Source organism: Nematostella vectensis, chromosome 2 (genome assembly GCF_932526225.1).
Source record: "Nematostella vectensis chromosome 2, jaNemVect1.1, whole genome shotgun sequence".
NCBI lineage: Eukaryota > Metazoa > Cnidaria > Anthozoa > Actiniaria > Edwardsiidae > Nematostella > Nematostella vectensis.
Window position 1 is genome coordinate 8,273,340 of NC_064035.1, and position 17,738 is coordinate 8,291,077.

Sequence of the window (17,738 nt, forward strand, 5' to 3'; positions counted from 1 at the left end):
CAGGTGTTGGGTAATGCTGTCAGGTGTTGGATGATGCTGTCAGGAGTTGGGTAATGCTGTCAGGTGTTGGGTGTTGCTGTCAGCTGTTGGGTAATGCTGTCAGCTGTTGGGTGATTCTGTCAGGTGTTGGCTGATGCTGTCAGGTGCTGGATGATGCTGTCAGGTGTTGGGTAATGCTGTCAGGTGTTGGATGATGCTGTCAGGTGTTGGGCAATGCTGTCAGGTGTTGGCTGATGCTGTCAGGTGTTGGGTGATGCTGTCAGGTGTTGGGTGATACTGTCAGGTGTTGGGTAATGCCGTCAGGTGTTGGGTAATGCTGTCAGGTGTTGGGTGTTGCTGTCAGGTGTTGGGTAATGCTATCAGGTGTTGGGTGATGCTGTCAGGGGTTGGGTGATGCTGTCAGGTGTTGGGTGTTGCTGTCAGGTGTTGGGTGTTGCTGTCAGGTGTTGGCTGATGCTGTCAGGTATTGGCTGATGCTGTCAGGTATTGGCTGATTCTGTCAGGTGTTGGCTGATGCTGTCAGGTGCTGGGTGATGCTGTCAGGTGTTGGGTAATGCCGTCAGGTGTTGGGTGATGCTGTCAGGTGTTGGGCTATGCTGTCAGCTGTTGGGTGATGCTGTCAGGTGTTGGGTGATGCTGTCAGGTGCTGGGTGATGCTGTCAGGTGTTGGCTGATGCTGTCAGGTGTTGGGTGTTGCTGTCAGGTGTTGGGTGTTGCTGTCAGGTGTTGGGTGATGCTGTCAGGTGTTGGGTGATGCTGTCAGGTGTTGTGTGATGCTGACAGCTGTTGGGTGATGCTGTCAGGTGTTAGTTAATGCTGTCAGGTGTTGGGTAATGCTGTCAGGTGTTGGCTGATGCTGTCAGGTGTTGGCTGATGCTGTCAGGTGTTGGCTGATGCTGTCAGGTGTTGGCTGATGCTGTCAGGTGCTGGGTGATGCTGTCAGGTGTTGGCTGATGCTGTCAGGTGTTGGCTGATGCTGTCAGGTGTTGGCTGATGCTGTCAGGTGTTGGCTGATGCTGTCAGGTGTTGGGTGATGCTGTAAGATGTTGTGTGATGGTCTAAGGTGTTGTGTGATGCTGTAAGATGTTGTGTGATGGTCTAAGGTGTTAGGAGATGCTGTTAGGCACTGGGGTGATGTTAGCTGATGTTGTTAGTTGCTGTGTGATTATGTCAGGTGTTGTTCATATTTTGTTCAACCTAAGTATTTTGTCTATTTGGCATGCCCCCTTTCTATTTCCATTTGTTTCCGCCATCTCGGATGATGTCAAGCAAATACTTACCAATCACCTTGGCTTCTCATGTGCCCTTTAAATAGACATCCAAATAGAGCAAAACAGTTACATTGTCTTTACTTCTTATCTGTAACAGCATGTAAAATACATGGCATCCAAGCTTGGTCTAACATGTTCAATATGCAAACATAGTTTTTACATTATTTACAAATCATTGACAGATCTGGACAAGTCATTGGAACATTTGGAAGACATCAGAAGACTTGAGAAAGCCCGTGATCTTGGAGGCGAATGTAAGCATTATTTATATACTGCAAGTAAAAGTACTGTACAGGACCCAAAATGATCCCAGGACCCGAAATGATCTCCAAAAGTACCTCAAGTGATCCCGGGACCCGAAACCATACCGAGGAGTCCCCAAAATCGACCTCAAGGAATTGCGGTAATGCACAAAGGGAAAGCAGAAGAAATCACTTGCACATCTTTAAGCCTAATTAAGGGTTTTGCCCCGGTGGTAAACCCATAAACAGAGTCCAAAACAAATACATAACTTTTAATTGCTACTGAAAGGAATACAACATTAACATAGCACAGCTGGCGGAATGACAAAAGCACACTGAGTAATGCACTCGAACAACCCTTTTACTACCGTTGCAAGATGTGGCTTTTGTTGAAAGCAATATTTATGTGAGTTTTAATTTCCTCCATGTAGTCGGCCGTACAACCCTGCATGATCTCATGATAGGTCTTTCATTCACCAAATACAAACAAGCATATGTTGCACAAAAATAACCTTAAGAATAACCTTGTGTTTTATCTGTGGATCGATGTGGAGACTTTTGAAGTCTTGTTATCTATAAATGATTTATTAACGCCTGGTTCTTCAAATTGCTATCACGGGAATTGTCATTTGACCCCAATTTCTGACTCAACCACTGTATTTCCCGCGCAGTCGTATATTAAAATCTTAATAGTATGGTTTTAGTTAATGTAAGTTTCCTGATAGTTACACAAATAACGTTAAAATGTTTCATGTGTTTTTAAAACTGAAAGCTAATCCTTCCACATTCCTTTTGTTTGTCTATTACTGCAATCCCTTGGGGTTCCTTTCGGGGACTCCTGGGGATCGTTTTGGGTCCCGGGATCAGTTGGGGAACTTTTGGGGATCGTTTCGGGTCCTGTACAGTACATCTTGGCATAGGAAATGCATATGCACAATCAATGTGGACCACAGGCAGCCCAAGGCTACTGTCAGTGGTTTATAAAGGAATGTGTGGGGGAATTTATATGTTAGCGAAAAAATACTTTATCGTGAAAAATGAAACTTTAGACCATGTAATATTGTGTTTGAGTCTTCCTTTATTTCAATTTTGCCGATAGAGAAGACTCAAACACAATATTACATGGTCCAAAGTTTTATTTATTTTTTTTTTATTTTTCGCTAACATATAAATTCCCCCATACATTCCTTTATAAACCACTGACAGTAGCCTTGGGCTGCCTGTGGGTGGGCAGCAGTTTTGAGTGCATAACATGTGCTTGTGTAACTAGCATCAACAAAGCTGAAACCTTTTGGGTTAGCTATATGTCAATTTTGTTGCAAACATATATAAGCCTGTAAGACCTGTTGAAAAAGGCAGTTTATGTTTCAGACTGGTTGCCGGCCATAAGCAGAGTTGTCTACGGAGAAGTTCCTTCTACAAGTGTGGATCCTGCTATCGACCAAGAAACCGCTAGTCCTCTTGCTGCTAATTCGATTCTGACTGTAGACCAAGGTACTGCTAGTTCGTTAGGTAAGTGCGATTCTCTAAATACTGCCAGGATAACACAAGGTAAAGATGTTGATAAAGATATTCTCATGTAGCAATATCTTGCCATTTTCAGGTGTTTTAAAGAATGCTCAGGTCATGGACAACAAACCACAAGAAGACGTAGAAATACCTAGCCCTTCAAAGAACTTAGTGGATCTATTACATACAGGTACTAGAACTATGCTAACCTGTCAGTACGTTTTCCCCAATATGAAACAACAAGAAATAAACAGACTTTTTACAACCATCTTTATGAGCTTTTTATCTAATGGATGCTTTAGAGCCTGTTGATGGAAATGAGGGTGACAAGTTTGACGTGAGAGATGGCAAGACACGCAGCCCATCTACCAGCTCCGTGGAGAGACTTCTTGACAGCGGTAGGTGTAGTAGCTAGAAACAATGTGCAGAGAAAAAAAATGCAGCGTGCTGGGCATACAGTACAAAGTACATCCTGGGCACTATAGTCACATTGTGGGCACACTAGGTACATCCTGGGTACACCAGGCACATTTTGGGCACTTAAGTCATCCTGGAAACACTAGGTACATCCTGGGCACTATAGACACATCCTGGCCACACTAGGTACATCCTGGGCACTATAGACACATTGTGGGCACACTAGGTACATCCTGGGTACACCAGGCACATTTTGGGCACTTAAGTCATCCTGGAAACACTAGGTACATCCTGGGCACTATAGACACATCCTGGCCACACTAGGTACATCCTGGGCACTATAGTCACATTGTGGGCACACTAGGTACATCCTGGGTACACCAGGCGCATTTTGGGCACTTAAGTCATCCTGGAAACACTTGGTACATCCTGGGCACTATAGACACATCTTGGCCACACTAGGTACATCCTGGGTATACCAGGCGCATTTTGGGCACTTAAGTCACATCCTGGACACACTAGGTACATCCTGGGCACTATAGGCACTTCCTGGCCACACTAGGTACATCCTGGGCACTATGAGCATATTGTGGCCACACTATGCACATCTTAGGCACACATTCCACCCGGGAGGTCCTGACACGGTCATTCAATACCATTCCTTGGTGAGTAACCTTGATGTATCTCATCTCTTTCATGTTGAAGAAGAACACGAGCCGTTTCTTGTGTCGCTTTTACCATCACTTACTGACAACAGTCACAAAGACTCAGTAGATGGGGACGAGTTTAGAAACGAAGAGACGCAATTCCTTGTCATTGTGACCGAGGACTTCATTCGCGAGATAGATAGCATCGAGTTAAAGGTACTTAAAAAGATTCTTTCACAAGAACAACTGGACCAGTTTAATCTCCGGTTTTTGTAGCACCAAGTGGTCAAGAGTACGACTCACCGCGGCCGATTTGGTTTCTTACATTATTTTGTCTCGGTGTTTTTACAACCTCGATAGAGGTGTCCATAAGCATGTACTATTCTCAATGTTATCTCCGTGTAAACAACGGCAACAACAACCAGTATTGCTGGAACAGTCATTTGGTTGAGTAAAAGACAAAGGAAATGTTGATTAACTATTTACATCTCCAGCCAACATGGTGTACAACATGGTCTAGCATGACCCACTGATCCTGCCTTTTTTTCTCTTTAAAAACTTTATTAGACAAGAATTGTAATATACAAAATAGATGCCCATTGGGGCCATGCGCGAACGGGCACTATGCCCATGCATAAATAAAAATCACATTAAAAACTAATTGTGGTGCAGCGACATGACGGAAAAACATGACATGATGCTTCAAATAAGCCCATTTCAAATCTAATAAGGCGGAAAATTTATCTGAGTACTAAGTAAGTTATAGCGAACAAAATATCATATGCGACTTTAAATTGATGCAACTTTTTGTAAAGTGTCATCGAAATTTGAGCTTTTCGTCCCTGAGCTGATACATAGCGCAAGGATGATCAAGGAAAAAAATATCTTAAAAAGCCAAAATCTGGGTATGTATGCATTTTGGCCTCACGTTATTTGTGTTTTGAAATTCAGTCCATAATACAAGGAACCGATGGCCATTGTAAGAAAATGTGTCTTCTTTCGAATTGCGCGTTTTCCAGGTTTTTCCGTCATGTCGGTGGCAGCCACAGTCCCGTGTGATGCTTCATGTGCAGGGCAAGAGCCTGTAATGCTTGCGCTATTGTCATTGTGTCTATTCCCCCTGATGCTATCAGGTTGTCTGTAAACTGGAGACGGGTTGTCTTGTAAGTGCATCCTCGGAGCAGACAGACAAAGGGGAGTTTGTCATTCATCTCAAGTTCGACTACATGAGAAGGGAGAGAAAAGAGAGGCATTACCTCATGGAGGACGGCAACAAGTCGGAGGTACAAACTTGATCCACCTCAACGACATATCAATTTGGTTAAGACATTGTGTTGTTGCTTTTAACACCTTGACCTTGTACATCTATGTATGTGTCTGTACACAATTGTGTACTTGTATGAATGTGTATGTCCTCCTAAGTGTGTCACATCTGTGAATGTGTACGTTTGTGCACGTGTATGGAAATGTGTGTCCGTCTATGTCTGTTTGTGTATGTGTCCGTCTATGTATGTGTACATCTGTGTATGTTTGTGCATGTGTACGTCTATGTAGATGTTTTTATCCTTCTATGTATGTGTCCGTCTGTGTATATGTACGGCTAATAATAGTTCTTCGGTATTCATCTCAACAGCACATGATGAGCCTGTTGCTTCCTTTGTTAGAAGTAAACTTGGCTACGGGGGCTGTATCGGAGATGGAACATCTAGAGGTGATTAGAAAATCTTTTTTGTTTTGTCTTTTATAATTTATTAACTAAACATTGACAGAGATACTCCTTTGCCTTTGTATAGCTCGTGAACCTGTAGCTCGTAGACCTCCTCTATAAAGCGACCACTGGGCACGGTCCCTAACGTGGTCAGCTAATAACACTGGCAATTGGTTTATTCATATTTTTGTGATTTTTGCACATTTCCTTTTAAAAAATGTGCCAACTTATAGGCTGTTAATATTGGGCCAGTTGCCTTGGCTTGGGCAGTTCAACTTTGTATTGTTTACAAAGTAATTGACATATCAACTACGAATAAATTCAGTTTTCCTTCACAAAGGCTACGTGAGAAAAATGATTTCTCGATTTGTTGCAATTGTTTTCAGTGCCTGAAGTGTTCAGCTCAGTTTACTGAAGATGCCAAATCAAGTACCCCCCATGTGTGCCCTGACTGCGCCAGCACGCAAATAGTCCAGCGTGTACCACCAGACATGTCAGCAGAATCTGCATTTTTTTCACGTGACGGCTCACGTGGCAACCAAGCACGTGACTCCCCCTTGCTCTTGAATGGCGCTAATCTAAATGAGAGCTCTACGCATAACTCCAAATCAAGTAATCCAGGCACCGTCCTAGTTCCCTTTCCTTTCTCGCGGCCACCAGAGAGCAAATCGAAGCCTGGGGATAGCTGGTGAGTTCCCCAAAGATGTTTGGGTGAAACACAACAGCCATTGTTTTTTGTTTTAATTGAGCAGAGAAACATTCTCAGATCTTTGTTGTTTCCAGGTGCGAAGAGGTTTCCTCTTGGAAACCCCCCGAGTCGGCCGAAATCAATGGAGATCGCTTCGCAACTGCAAATTATGTTAGTAAAAACGACGAGAGCTTTGTTATCAATACCAAAAACGGGATTTATGACACCAAATCCTCACCACAATATAGGACTAGTGTGCTCAGCAATTCACTGCGGTCATCTAGCGGGTGTGATAGTGAACAAGAAGAAACTGTAAAAAGGACTAAGCGAGTCTTTGAAAGCCCTGTGGCGTTAAAGACATCAAGCAAACCTAGCTCTACAGATTCCTCACTCGAGAAGGAGGCCACAGTGCTCCAACCAAGAGCACGTACGCCAGTTAACCAATCGCCAAACATTCTCAAGTCTCTTTTCAACAAATTAAGCGGGAAAATTTCAGGGGTCAGTCTGAGTAGTTCCCAGGACAGCTCATCATCAGAGTCACAGGTATCTCATCCTGCTATCGAGACACCAAGGCAATTGGGGTTCCAGTTGTCAGCGGATGACCATCGTAGCTTTGACCATCGCCTTCAGCTTTACTGTGAGGTGTCTTTGTTTAAGGAGGGCACGGACGAGAAATGCGTTTGTTTGCTTAAGGTGAGTTGCCCCAACAAATAAACTGTCCATTTCCATTACCTTTTCCGCAGATTTGCGTATGTTACTGTACCGGGTGTGATACAGGGGCAAGGGATTGACATGTTATAGGGGCTACTTTATAGAATGATACCCACTGCTAAAGGGATTGAGGGATTGACATGTTATAGGGGCTACTTTATAGAATGATACCCACTGCTAAAGGGATTGAGGGATTGACATGTTATAGGGGCTACTTTATAGAATGATACCCACTGCTAAAGCTGTATATTTGACTTTAAAAAGCTTTTAAGAAGGCTCAGCTCAGCCTGGCTAGATTGATTGTATGATCTACTTCTGATACGTCACTTTCTCAGAACCCTAACTAAGCTCATGATACTTTCTCCAGGCGCCGGTTGTAGTGTATGGACTGGCAGAAGAGATGTCAGCTTTGCTTATAGCCTCTGACCGGGCAATCTACATTTGCTCGCTGAATGAGTCAGGCTGGTACGACTCTTGAGCTTAGATTAGTTTATTATAATTCATGGATGTGTTGTGATTGTAATGTGTAGTGTCCTGGTTTTGTGACCATGTGAGCATGTTGTGTGACCATATAAGACCTTGTGAGCATGTTGTGTGACCATATAAGAGCATGTTGTGTGACCATGTAAGCATGTTATGATCGTGTCGTGATTGTGGTGTGACCGTTTCGTGTCTGTGAGTGAAACAATGGCTTCTCACCTTTTTAAATCATAATCTTTCAGCAAAAATGAATATAAAAAGGTGTTTTCGACCGTCGTGTTTGTGACCGTGACCATGTCGTGTTTGTGACCGTGACAATGTCGTGTTTGTGACCGTGACCATGTCGTGTTTGTGACCGTGACAATGTCGTGTTTGTGATCACGTTGTGTTTGTGACCCTGTTGTGTTTGTGACCACGTTGTGTTTGTGACCATGTTGTGTTTGTGACCATGTTGTGTTTGTGACCATGGTGTGTTGTGACCATGTTGTGTTTGTGACCATGTTGTGTTTGTGACCATGGTGTGTTGTGACCGTGACCATGTTGTGTTGTGACTCTAGTGACCGTGTCTTGACTGTAGGCATGTCATGACTGTGTCATGTCTGTTTGCATATTGTAACCTAGTCAAGGGCATATAGATAGCATCATCATAGCCTGCTAGCCGGCTCTCATTCAGGCTTATTTTGAAATGTTTTGTTTTCGAATATTGGGAATTCTGTGGCGCACGGGAAGCTCGACCTTATTCAAAAACAAAACATTTCCAAAAAACCCCAAATAAGAGCAGGCAAGGACCATCATAATCACAGGCTGAATTTTGGAGGCTATCTCCACCAGGTCACAAGCTCTGTTAGGTGGGCTCATCTCTGTTCGTTCACCAGCAGCAGCCCTGATGAATGCCTGTCCCTCCTCGCCTCCCACCCGCTACATACATTACGATTCATCGACATTGGACTTCATAGCCAGGTGATACCTAGTCTTCTGTTTGTAGATATATTGAGGGTGGGTGGGGGGGGAGGGAGGGGGAAAAGGGGAAAGACAGAATAAAAAATTATCAGAGTTGTTGAAATGCACAGACTTATGTTTTAAGTGCATATCTATTTTTAGAGTTTCCGTTTGGAATTTGACACCGAGACTCCAGGCTGCTATTCGTTTATCGTACGAGATAAGGATCGATGTGAACGCTTTTTAACAACACTCTCAGGTAGTACTCTTTTTTATTTTGTTACCATTTAAGCGATGGGCAATGGCTTCTCCCTGACCGTTATTCTCTGTCTCAGAATGCATTCGCTCCAAAGCACACCTTGAGTCTTCCCCTCCTACAGTTACCAGGGACCATCCACAGACTTTATGGCACGTCAGGTATGCTAGTGGGCACCCTGTGGCACGTTAGGTACGCTAATGGGCACCCTGTGGCATGTCAGGTACGCTAGTGGTTACTTTGTGGTATGTCAGTACGCAAACGGGCGCCCTGTGGCATAGGTGTGAAAGTGGGTACCCCTTGGCATGCCAGGTACGCTTTTGGGTACCCTGTAGCATGTTAGGCACGTTAGTGGGTACCCTGTGGCATGTTAGGTACACTAGTGTGCATCCTGTGTCGTTCCTGGTGCGATATTGGGCTCCCTGTGTTTTGTACCATTTTTGTCTACAAATGTATTATTTTGACTGTTGTATTACTAAAGGTGTCAAGTACTTGGCGTTTTGGATGAAGAGCCCGCCGATACGGTATGTCTATTACCAGCCAGCCAGAGAACTTCCATCCCAGGGCTCTGACCCTGTATTTAAAATAACCATTACGTACTTGCTCGAATAAGCCCCGTGGCAATTATTTATTTTTAGTGTAGAAATAAGCGAGGCGTTTATTTCAAAATCTGTGTTACCTTTTAGCAACATACAAGGATTAGAAATTTTCCCAGAACCTAACAAAAAAACAAGATTTAAATTACAAAATGTTTTTGCGTGTAGTAGTACTGTCAGTTTTGGCTACTTCCCTACAGTCACATACAGTCCTCCTTTTAAACGAAGTCTGTAGTACAACATATTTAGGCGAGACTAAATTACTGTAGTCAATATCACCTCTTATGTCAAATGCGGGGCTATTTCTACAGAAGACAATATATCTTCTGCATGCTATTTTTACATGTCTGTCAACGTATCATTCATGTTCACAGAGTCATTTTTAGCTTCGTTTTGCGATAATTTGTTTTCTGAATTTTCAGGCTAATCGACTGCAAGAACAAGCCATGCAATTTGCGCACCCACCGCTCATCAAAGACAGAAAGGTTTGTGGAGGGTTTTTTTTATAAGATGTAATTTTTTATTCTTAATTCATCTATCTTCCAGTCATATTAGAACCATTGTGTCCTTGCCTCTCTCTTAACCTATTGTGCACATGCCTCTCTCTTTCTCTTTACCTATTGTGTCCTTGCCTCTCTCTTTACCTATTGTGTTCTTGCCTCTCTCTTTACCTATTGTGTCCTTGCCTCTCTCTTTACCTATTGTGTTCTTGCCTTTCTCTTTACCTATTGTGTCCTTGCCTCTCTTTACCTATTGTGTCCTTGCCTCTCTTTTTACCTATTGTGTCCTTGCCTCTCTCTTTACCTATTGCGTCCTTGCCTCTCTCTTTACCTATTGCGTCCTTGCCTCTCGCTTTACCTATTGTGTCCTTGCCTTTCTCTTTACCTATTGTGTCCTTGCCTCTCTCTTTACCTATTGCGTCCTTGCCTCTCTCTTTACCTATTGTGTCCTTGTCTCTCGCTTTACCTATTGTGTCCTTGCCTCTCTCTTTACCTATTGTGTCCTTGCCTCTCGCTTTACCTATTGTGTCCTTGCCTTTCTCTTTACCTATTGTGTCCTTGCCTCTCTCTTTACCTATTGCGTCCTTGCCTCTCTCTTTACCTATTGCGTCCTTGCCTCTCTCTTTACCTATTGTGTCCTTGCTTCTCTCTTAACCTATTATGTCCTTGCCTCTCTCTTTACCTATTGTGTCCTTGCCTCTCTCTTTACCTATTGTGTCCTTGCTTCTCTCTTTACCTATTGTGTCCTTGCTTCTCTCTTTACCTATTGTGTCCTTGCCTCTCTCTTTACCTATTGTGTCCTTGCCTCTCTCTTTACCTATTGCGTCCTTGCCTCTCTCTTTACCTATTGTGTCCTTGCCTTTCTCTTTACCTATTGTGTCCTTGCCTCTCTCTTTACCTATTGTGTCCTTGCCTCTCTCTTTACCTATTGTGTCCTTGCTTCTCTCTTTACCTATTGTGTCCTTGCCTCTCTCTTTACCTATTGTGTCCTTGCCTCTCTCTTTACCTATTGCGTCCTTGCCTCTCTCTTTACCTATTGTGTCCTTGCCTTTCTCTTTACCTATTGTGTCCTTGCCTCTCTCTTTACCTATTGTGTCCTTGCCTCTCTCTTTACCTATTGTGTCCTTGCTTCTCTCTTTACCTATTGCGTCCTTGCCTCTCTCTTTACCTATTGTGTCCTTGCCTCTCTCTTTACCTATTGTGTCCTTGCCTTTCTCTTTACCTATTGTGTCCTTGCCTTTCTCTTTACCTATTGTGTCCTTGTCTCTCTCTTTACCTATTGTGTCCTTGTCTCTCTCTTTACCTATTGTGTCCTTGCCTTTCTCTTTACCTATTGTGTTCTTGCCTCTCTCTTTACCTATTGTGTCCTTGCCTCTCTCTTTACCTATTGTGTCCTTGCCTCTCTCTTTACCTATTGTGTCCTTGCCTCTCTCTTTACCTATTGTGTCCTTGTCTCTCTCTTTACCTATTGTGTCCTTGCCTCTCGCTTTACCTATTGTGTCCTTGCCTCTCTCTTTACCTATTGCATCCTTGCCTCTCTCTTTACCTATTGCGTCCTTGCCTCTCTCTTTACCTATTTTGTCCTTGCCTCTCTCTTTACCTATTGTGTCCTTGCCTCTCTCTTTACCTATTGTGTCCTTGCCTCTCTCTTTACCTATTTTGTCCTTGCCTCTCTCTTTACCTATTGTGTTCTTGCCTCTCTCTTTACCTATTGTGTCCTTGCTTCTCTCTTTACCTATTGTGTCCTTGCCTCTCTCTTTACCTATTTTGTCCTTGCCTCTCTCTTTACCTATTGTGTTCTTGCCTCTCTCTTTACCTATTGTGTCCTTGCCTCTCTTTACCTATTGTGTCCTTGCCTCTCTCTTTACCTATTGTGTCCTTGTCTCTCTCTTTACCTATTGTGTCCTTGCCTCTCTCTTTACCTATTGTGTCCTTGCCTCTCTCTTAACCTATTGTGTCCTTGCCTCTCTCTTTACCTATTGTGTCCTTGCCTCTCTTTACCTATTGTGTCCTTGCCTCTCTCTTTACCTATTGTGTCCTTGCCTCTCTCTTTACCTATTGTGTCCTTGCCTCTCGCTTTACCTATTGTGTTCTTGCCTCTCTCTTTACCTATTGTGTTCTTGCCTCTCTCTTTACCTATTGTGTCCTTGCCTTTCTCTTAACCTATTTTGTCCTTGCCTCTCTCTTTACCTATTGCGTCCTTGCCTCTCTCTTTACCTATTGTGTCCTTGCTTCTCTCTTTACCTATTGTGTCCTTGCCTCTCGCTTTACCTATTGTGTCCTTGCCTCTCTCTTTACCTATTGTGTCCTTGCCTCTCTCTTTACCTATTGTGTCCTTGCCTCTCTCTTTACCTATTGTGTTCTTGCCTCTCTCTTTACCTATTGTGTCCTTGCCTCTCTCTTTACCTATTGTGTCCTTGCCTCTCTCTTTACCTATTGTGCACATGCCTCTCTCTTTACCTATTGTGTTCTTGCCTCTCTCTTAACCTATTGTGTCCTTGCCTCTCTCTTTACCTATTGTGTCCTTGCCTTTCTCTTTACCTATTGTGTTCTTGCCTTTCTCTTTACCTATTGTGTCCTTGCCTCTCTCTTTACCTATTGTGTCCTTGCCTCTCTTTACCTATTGTGTCCTTGCCTCTCTCTTTACCTATTGTGTCCTTGCCTCTCGCTTTACCTATTGTGTCCTTGCCTTTCTCTTTACCTATTGTGTCCTTGCCTCTCTCTTTACCTATTGTGTCCTTGCCTCTCTCTTTACCTATTGTGTCCTTGCCTCTCTCTTTACCTATTGTGTCCTTGCCTCTCTCTTTACCTATTGTGTCCTTGCCTCTCTCTTTACCTATTGTGTCCTTGCCTCTCTCTTTACCTATTGCGTCCTTGCCTTTCTCTTTACCTGTTGTGTCCTTGCCTCTCTCTTTACCTATTGTGTCCTTGCCTCTCTCTTTACCTATTGTGTCCTTGCCTCTCTCTTTACCTATTGTGTTCTTGCCTCTCTCTTTACCTATTGTGTCCTTGCCTCTCTCTTTACCTATTGTGTCCTTGCCTCTCTCTTTACCTATTGTGTCCTTGCCTTTCTCTTTACCTATTGTGTTCTTGCCTTTCTCTTTACCTATTGCGTCCTTGTCTCTCTCTTAACCTATTGTGTCCTTGCTTCTCTCTTTACCTATTGTGTCCTTGCCTCTCTCTTTACCTATTGTGTCCTTGCCTCTCTCTTTACCTATTGTGTTCTTGCCTCTCTCTTTACCTATTGTGTCCTTGCCTCTCTCTTTACCTATTGTGTCCTTGCCTCTCTCTTTACCTATTGTGTCCTTGCTTCTCGCTTTACCTATTGTGTCCTTGCCTCTCTCTTTACCTATTGTGTCCTTGCCTCTCTCTTTACCTATTGCGTCCTTGCCTCTCTCTTTACCTATTGTGTCCTTGCCTTTCTCTTTACCTATTGTGTCCTTGCCTCTCTCTTTACCTATTGCGTCCTTGCCTCTCTCTTTACCTATTGTGTCCTTGCTTCTCGCTTTACCTATTGTGTCCTTGCCTCTCTCTTTACCTATTGCGTCCTTGCCTCTCTCTTTACCTATTGTGTCCTTGCTTCTCTCTTTACCTATTGTGTTCTTGCTTCTCGCTTTACCTATTGTGTCCTTGCCTCTCTCTTTACCTATTGTGTCCTTGCCTCTCTCTCTACCTATTGTGTCCTTGCCTCTCTCTTTACCTATTGTGTCCTTGCTTCTCGCTTTACCTATTGTGTCCTTGCCTCTCTCTTTACCTATTGTGTCCTTGCCTCTCTCTCTACCTATTGTGTCCTTGCCTCTCTCTTTACCTATTGTGTCCTTGCTTCTCGCTTTACCTATTGTGTCCTTGCCTCTCTCTTTACCTATTGTGTTCTTGTCTCTCTCTTTACCTATTGTGTTCTTGCCTTTCTCTTTACCTATTGTGTTCTTGTCTCTCTCTTTACCTATTGTGTCCTTGCCTCTCTCTTTACCTATTGTGTCCTTGCCTCTCTCTTTACCTATTGTGTCCTTGCCTCTCTCTTTACCTATTGTGTTCTTGCCTTTCTCTTTACCTATTGCGTCCTTGCCTCTCTCTTTACCTATTGTGTTCTTACCTCTCTCTTTACCTATTGTGTCCTTGCCTTTCTCTTTACCTATTGTGTCCTTGCCTTTCTCTTTACCTATTGTGTCCTTGCCTCTCTCTTTACCTATTGCGTCCTTGCCTCTCTCTTTACCTATTGTGTCCTTGCCTCTCTCTTTACCTATTGTGTCCTTGTCTCTCTCTTTACCTATTGTGTCCTTGCCTCTCTCTTTACCTATTGCGTCCTTGCCTTTCTCTTTACCTATTTTGTCCTTGCTTCTCTCTTTACCTATTGTGTCCTTGCCTCTCTCTTTACCTATTGTGTCCTTGCCTCTCTCTTTACCTATTGTGTCCTTGCCTTTCTCTTTACCTATTGTGTCCTTGCCTCTCTCTTTACCTATTGCGTCCTTGCCTCTCTCTTTACCTATTGTGTCCTTGTCTCTCTCTTTACCTATTGTGTCCTTGCCTCTCTCTTTACCTATTGCGTCCTTGCCTTTCTCTTTACCTATTTTGTCCTTGCTTCTCGCTTTACCTATTGTGTCCTTGCCTCTCTCTCTACCTATTGCGTCCTTGCCTCTCTCTTTACCTATTGTGTCCTTGCCTCTCTCTCTACCTATTGTGTCCTTGTCTCTCTCTTTACCTATTGCGTCCTTGTCTCTCTCTTTACCTATTTTGTCCTTGTCTCTCTCTTTACCTATTGTGTTCTTGCCTCTCTCTTTACCTATTGTGTCCTTGCCTCTCTCTTTACCTATTGTGTCCTTGTCTCTCTCTTTACCTATTGTGTCCTTGCCTCTCTCTTTACCTATTGTGTCCTTGCCTCTCTCTTTACCTATTGTGTCCTTGCCTCTCGCTTTACCTATTGTGTTCTTGCCTCTCTCTTTACCTATTGTGTTCTTGCCTCTCTCTTTACCTATTGTGTCCTTGCCTTTCTCTTAACCTATTTTGTCCTTGCCTCTCTCTTTACCTATTGCGTCCTTGCCTCTCTCTTTACCTATTGTGTCCTTGCTTCTCTCTTTACCTATTGTGTCCTTGCCTCTCGCTTTACCTATTGTGTCCTTGCCTCTCTCTTTACCTATTGTGTCCTTGCCTCTCTCTTTACCTATTGTGTCCTTGCCTCTCTCTTTACCTATTGTGTTCTTGCCTCTCTCTTTACCTATTGTGTCCTTGCCTCTCTCTTTACCTATTGTGTCCTTGCCTCTCTCTTTACCTATTGTGCACATGCCTCTCTCTTTACCTATTGTGTTCTTGCCTCTCTCTTAACCTATTGTGTCCTTGCCTCTCTCTTTACCTATTGTGTCCTTGCCTTTCTCTTTACCTATTGTGTTCTTGCCTTTCTCTTTACCTATTGTGTCCTTGCCTCTCTCTTTACCTATTGTGTCCTTGCCTCTCTTTACCTATTGTGTCCTTGCCTCTCTCTTTACCTATTGTGTCCTTGCCTCTCGCTTTACCTATTGTGTCCTTGCCTTTCTCTTTACCTATTGTGTCCTTGCCTCTCTCTTTACCTATTGTGTCCTTGCCTCTCTCTTTACCTATTGTGTCCTTGCCTCTCTCTTTACCTATTGTGTCCTTGCCTCTCTCTTTACCTATTGTGTCCTTGCCTCTCTCTTTACCTATTGTGTCCTTGCCTCTCTCTTTACCTATTGCGTCCTTGCCTTTCTCTTTACCTGTTGTGTCCTTGCCTCTCTCTTTACCTATTGTGTCCTTGCCTCTCTCTTTACCTATTGTGTCCTTGCCTCTCTCTTTACCTATTGTGTTCTTGCCTCTCTCTTTACCTATTGTGTCCTTGCCTCTCTCTTTACCTATTGTGTCCTTGCCTCTCTCTTTACCTATTGTGTCCTTGCCTTTCTCTTTACCTATTGTGTTCTTGCCTTTCTCTTTACCTATTGCGTCCTTGTCTCTCTCTTAACCTATTGTGTCCTTGCTTCTCTCTTTACCTATTGTGTCCTTGCCTCTCTCTTTACCTATTGTGTCCTTGCCTCTCTCTTTACCTATTGTGTTCTTGCCTCTCTCTTTACCTATTGTGTCCTTGCCTCTCTCTTTACCTATTGTGTCCTTGCCTCTCTCTTTACCTATTGTGTCCTTGCTTCTCGCTTTACCTATTGTGTCCTTGCCTCTCTCTTTACCTATTGTGTCCTTGCCTCTCTCTTTACCTATTGCGTCCTTGCCTCTCTCTTTACCTATTGTGTCCTTGCCTTTCTCTTTACCTATTGTGTCCTTGCCTCTCTCTTTACCTATTGCGTCCTTGCCTCTCTCTTTACCTATTGTGTCCTTGCTTCTCGCTTTACCTATTGTGTCCTTGCCTCTCTCTTTACCTATTGCGTCCTTGCCTCTCTCTTTACCTATTGTGTCCTTGCTTCTCTCTTTACCTATTGTGTTCTTGCTTCTCGCTTTACCTATTGTGTCCTTGCCTCTCTCTTTACCTATTGTGTCCTTGCCTCTCTCTCTACCTATTGTGTCCTTGCCTCTCTCTTTACCTATTGTGTCCTTGCTTCTCGCTTTACCTATTGTGTCCTTGCCTCTCTCTTTACCTATTGTGTCCTTGCCTCTCTCTCTACCTATTGTGTCCTTGCCTCTCTCTTTACCTATTGTGTCCTTGCTTCTCGCTTTACCTATTGTGTCCTTGCCTCTCTCTTTACCTATTGTGTTCTTGTCTCTCTCTTTACCTATTGTGTTCTTGCCTTTCTCTTTACCTATTGTGTTCTTGTCTCTCTCTTTACCTATTGTGTCCTTGCCTCTCTCTTTACCTATTGTGTCCTTGCCTCTCTCTTTACCTATTGTGTCCTTGCCTCTCTCTTTACCTATTGTGTTCTTGCCTTTCTCTTTACCTATTGCGTCCTTGCCTCTCTCTTTACCTATTGTGTTCTTACCTCTCTCTTTACCTATTGTGTCCTTGCCTTTCTCTTTACCTATTGTGTCCTTGCCTTTCTCTTTACCTATTGTGTCCTTGCCTCTCTCTTTACCTATTGCGTCCTTGCCTCTCTCTTTACCTATTGTGTCCTTGCCTCTCTCTTTACCTATTGTGTCCTTGTCTCTCTCTTTACCTATTGTGTCCTTGCCTCTCTCTTTACCTATTGCGTCCTTGCCTTTCTCTTTACCTATTTTGTCCTTGCTTCTCTCTTTACCTATTGTGTCCTTGCCTCTCTCTTTACCTATTGTGTCCTTGCCTCTCTCTTTACCTATTGTGTCCTTGCCTTTCTCTTTACCTATTGTGTCCTTGCCTCTCTCTTTACCTATTGCGTCCTTGCCTCTCTCTTTACCTATTGTGTCCTTGTCTCTCTCTTTACCTATTGTGTCCTTGCCTCTCTCTTTACCTATTGCGTCCTTGCCTTTCTCTTTACCTATTTTGTCCTTGCTTCTCGCTTTACCTATTGTGTCCTTGCCTCTCTCTCTACCTATTGCGTCCTTGCCTCTCTCTTTACCTATTGTGTCCTTGCCTCTCTCTCTACCTATTGTGTCCTTGTCTCTCTCTTTACCTATTGCGTCCTTGTCTCTCTCTTTACCTATTTTGTCCTTGTCTCTCTCTTTACCTATTGTGTTCTTGCCTCTCTCTTTACCTATTGTGTCCTTGCCTCTCTCTTTACCTATTTTGTCCTTGTCTCTCTCTTTACCTATTGTGTTCTTGCCTCTCTCTTTACCTATTGTGTCCTTGTCTCTCTCTTTACCTATTGTGTCCTTGCCTCTCTCTTTACCTATTTTGTCCTTGTCTCTCTCTTTA

The 17,738-nt window shown here is 43.4% G+C and overlaps 1 protein-coding gene across 5 annotated transcripts in view; it reads left to right on the top strand.

Annotated features, from left to right (window-relative positions):
* LOC5514289 (serine/threonine-protein kinase 11-interacting protein) overlaps positions 1-17,738 on the top strand; it is a 34,788-nt gene that overhangs the window by 8,261 nt on the left and 8,789 nt on the right. The window contains exons 14-28 of one of the 5 annotated variants that reach the window (XM_048723758.1): positions 1,454-1,525; positions 2,885-3,007; positions 3,117-3,212; positions 3,325-3,420; positions 4,145-4,302; positions 5,220-5,369; positions 5,720-5,797; positions 6,181-6,482; positions 6,578-7,175; positions 7,561-7,658; positions 8,549-8,633; positions 8,775-8,871; positions 8,948-9,029; positions 9,350-9,392; positions 9,887-9,949. In XM_048723758.1, the coding sequence (XP_048579715.1) occupies positions 1,454-1,525; positions 2,885-3,007; positions 3,117-3,212; positions 3,325-3,420; positions 4,145-4,302; positions 5,220-5,369; positions 5,720-5,797; positions 6,181-6,482; positions 6,578-7,175; positions 7,561-7,658; positions 8,549-8,633; positions 8,775-8,871; positions 8,948-9,029; positions 9,350-9,392; positions 9,887-9,949 (2,141 nt within the window). Of the gene's footprint in view, positions 1-1,453; positions 1,526-2,884; positions 3,026-3,115; positions 3,213-3,324; positions 3,421-4,144; positions 4,303-5,219; positions 5,370-5,719; positions 5,798-6,180; positions 6,483-6,577; positions 7,176-7,560; positions 7,659-8,548; positions 8,634-8,774; positions 8,872-8,947; positions 9,030-9,349; positions 9,393-9,886; positions 9,950-17,738 lie in introns of all 5 variants that reach the window. The other 4 variants (XM_048723755.1, XM_048723756.1, XM_048723757.1 and 1 more) reach the window with 4 other exon arrangements.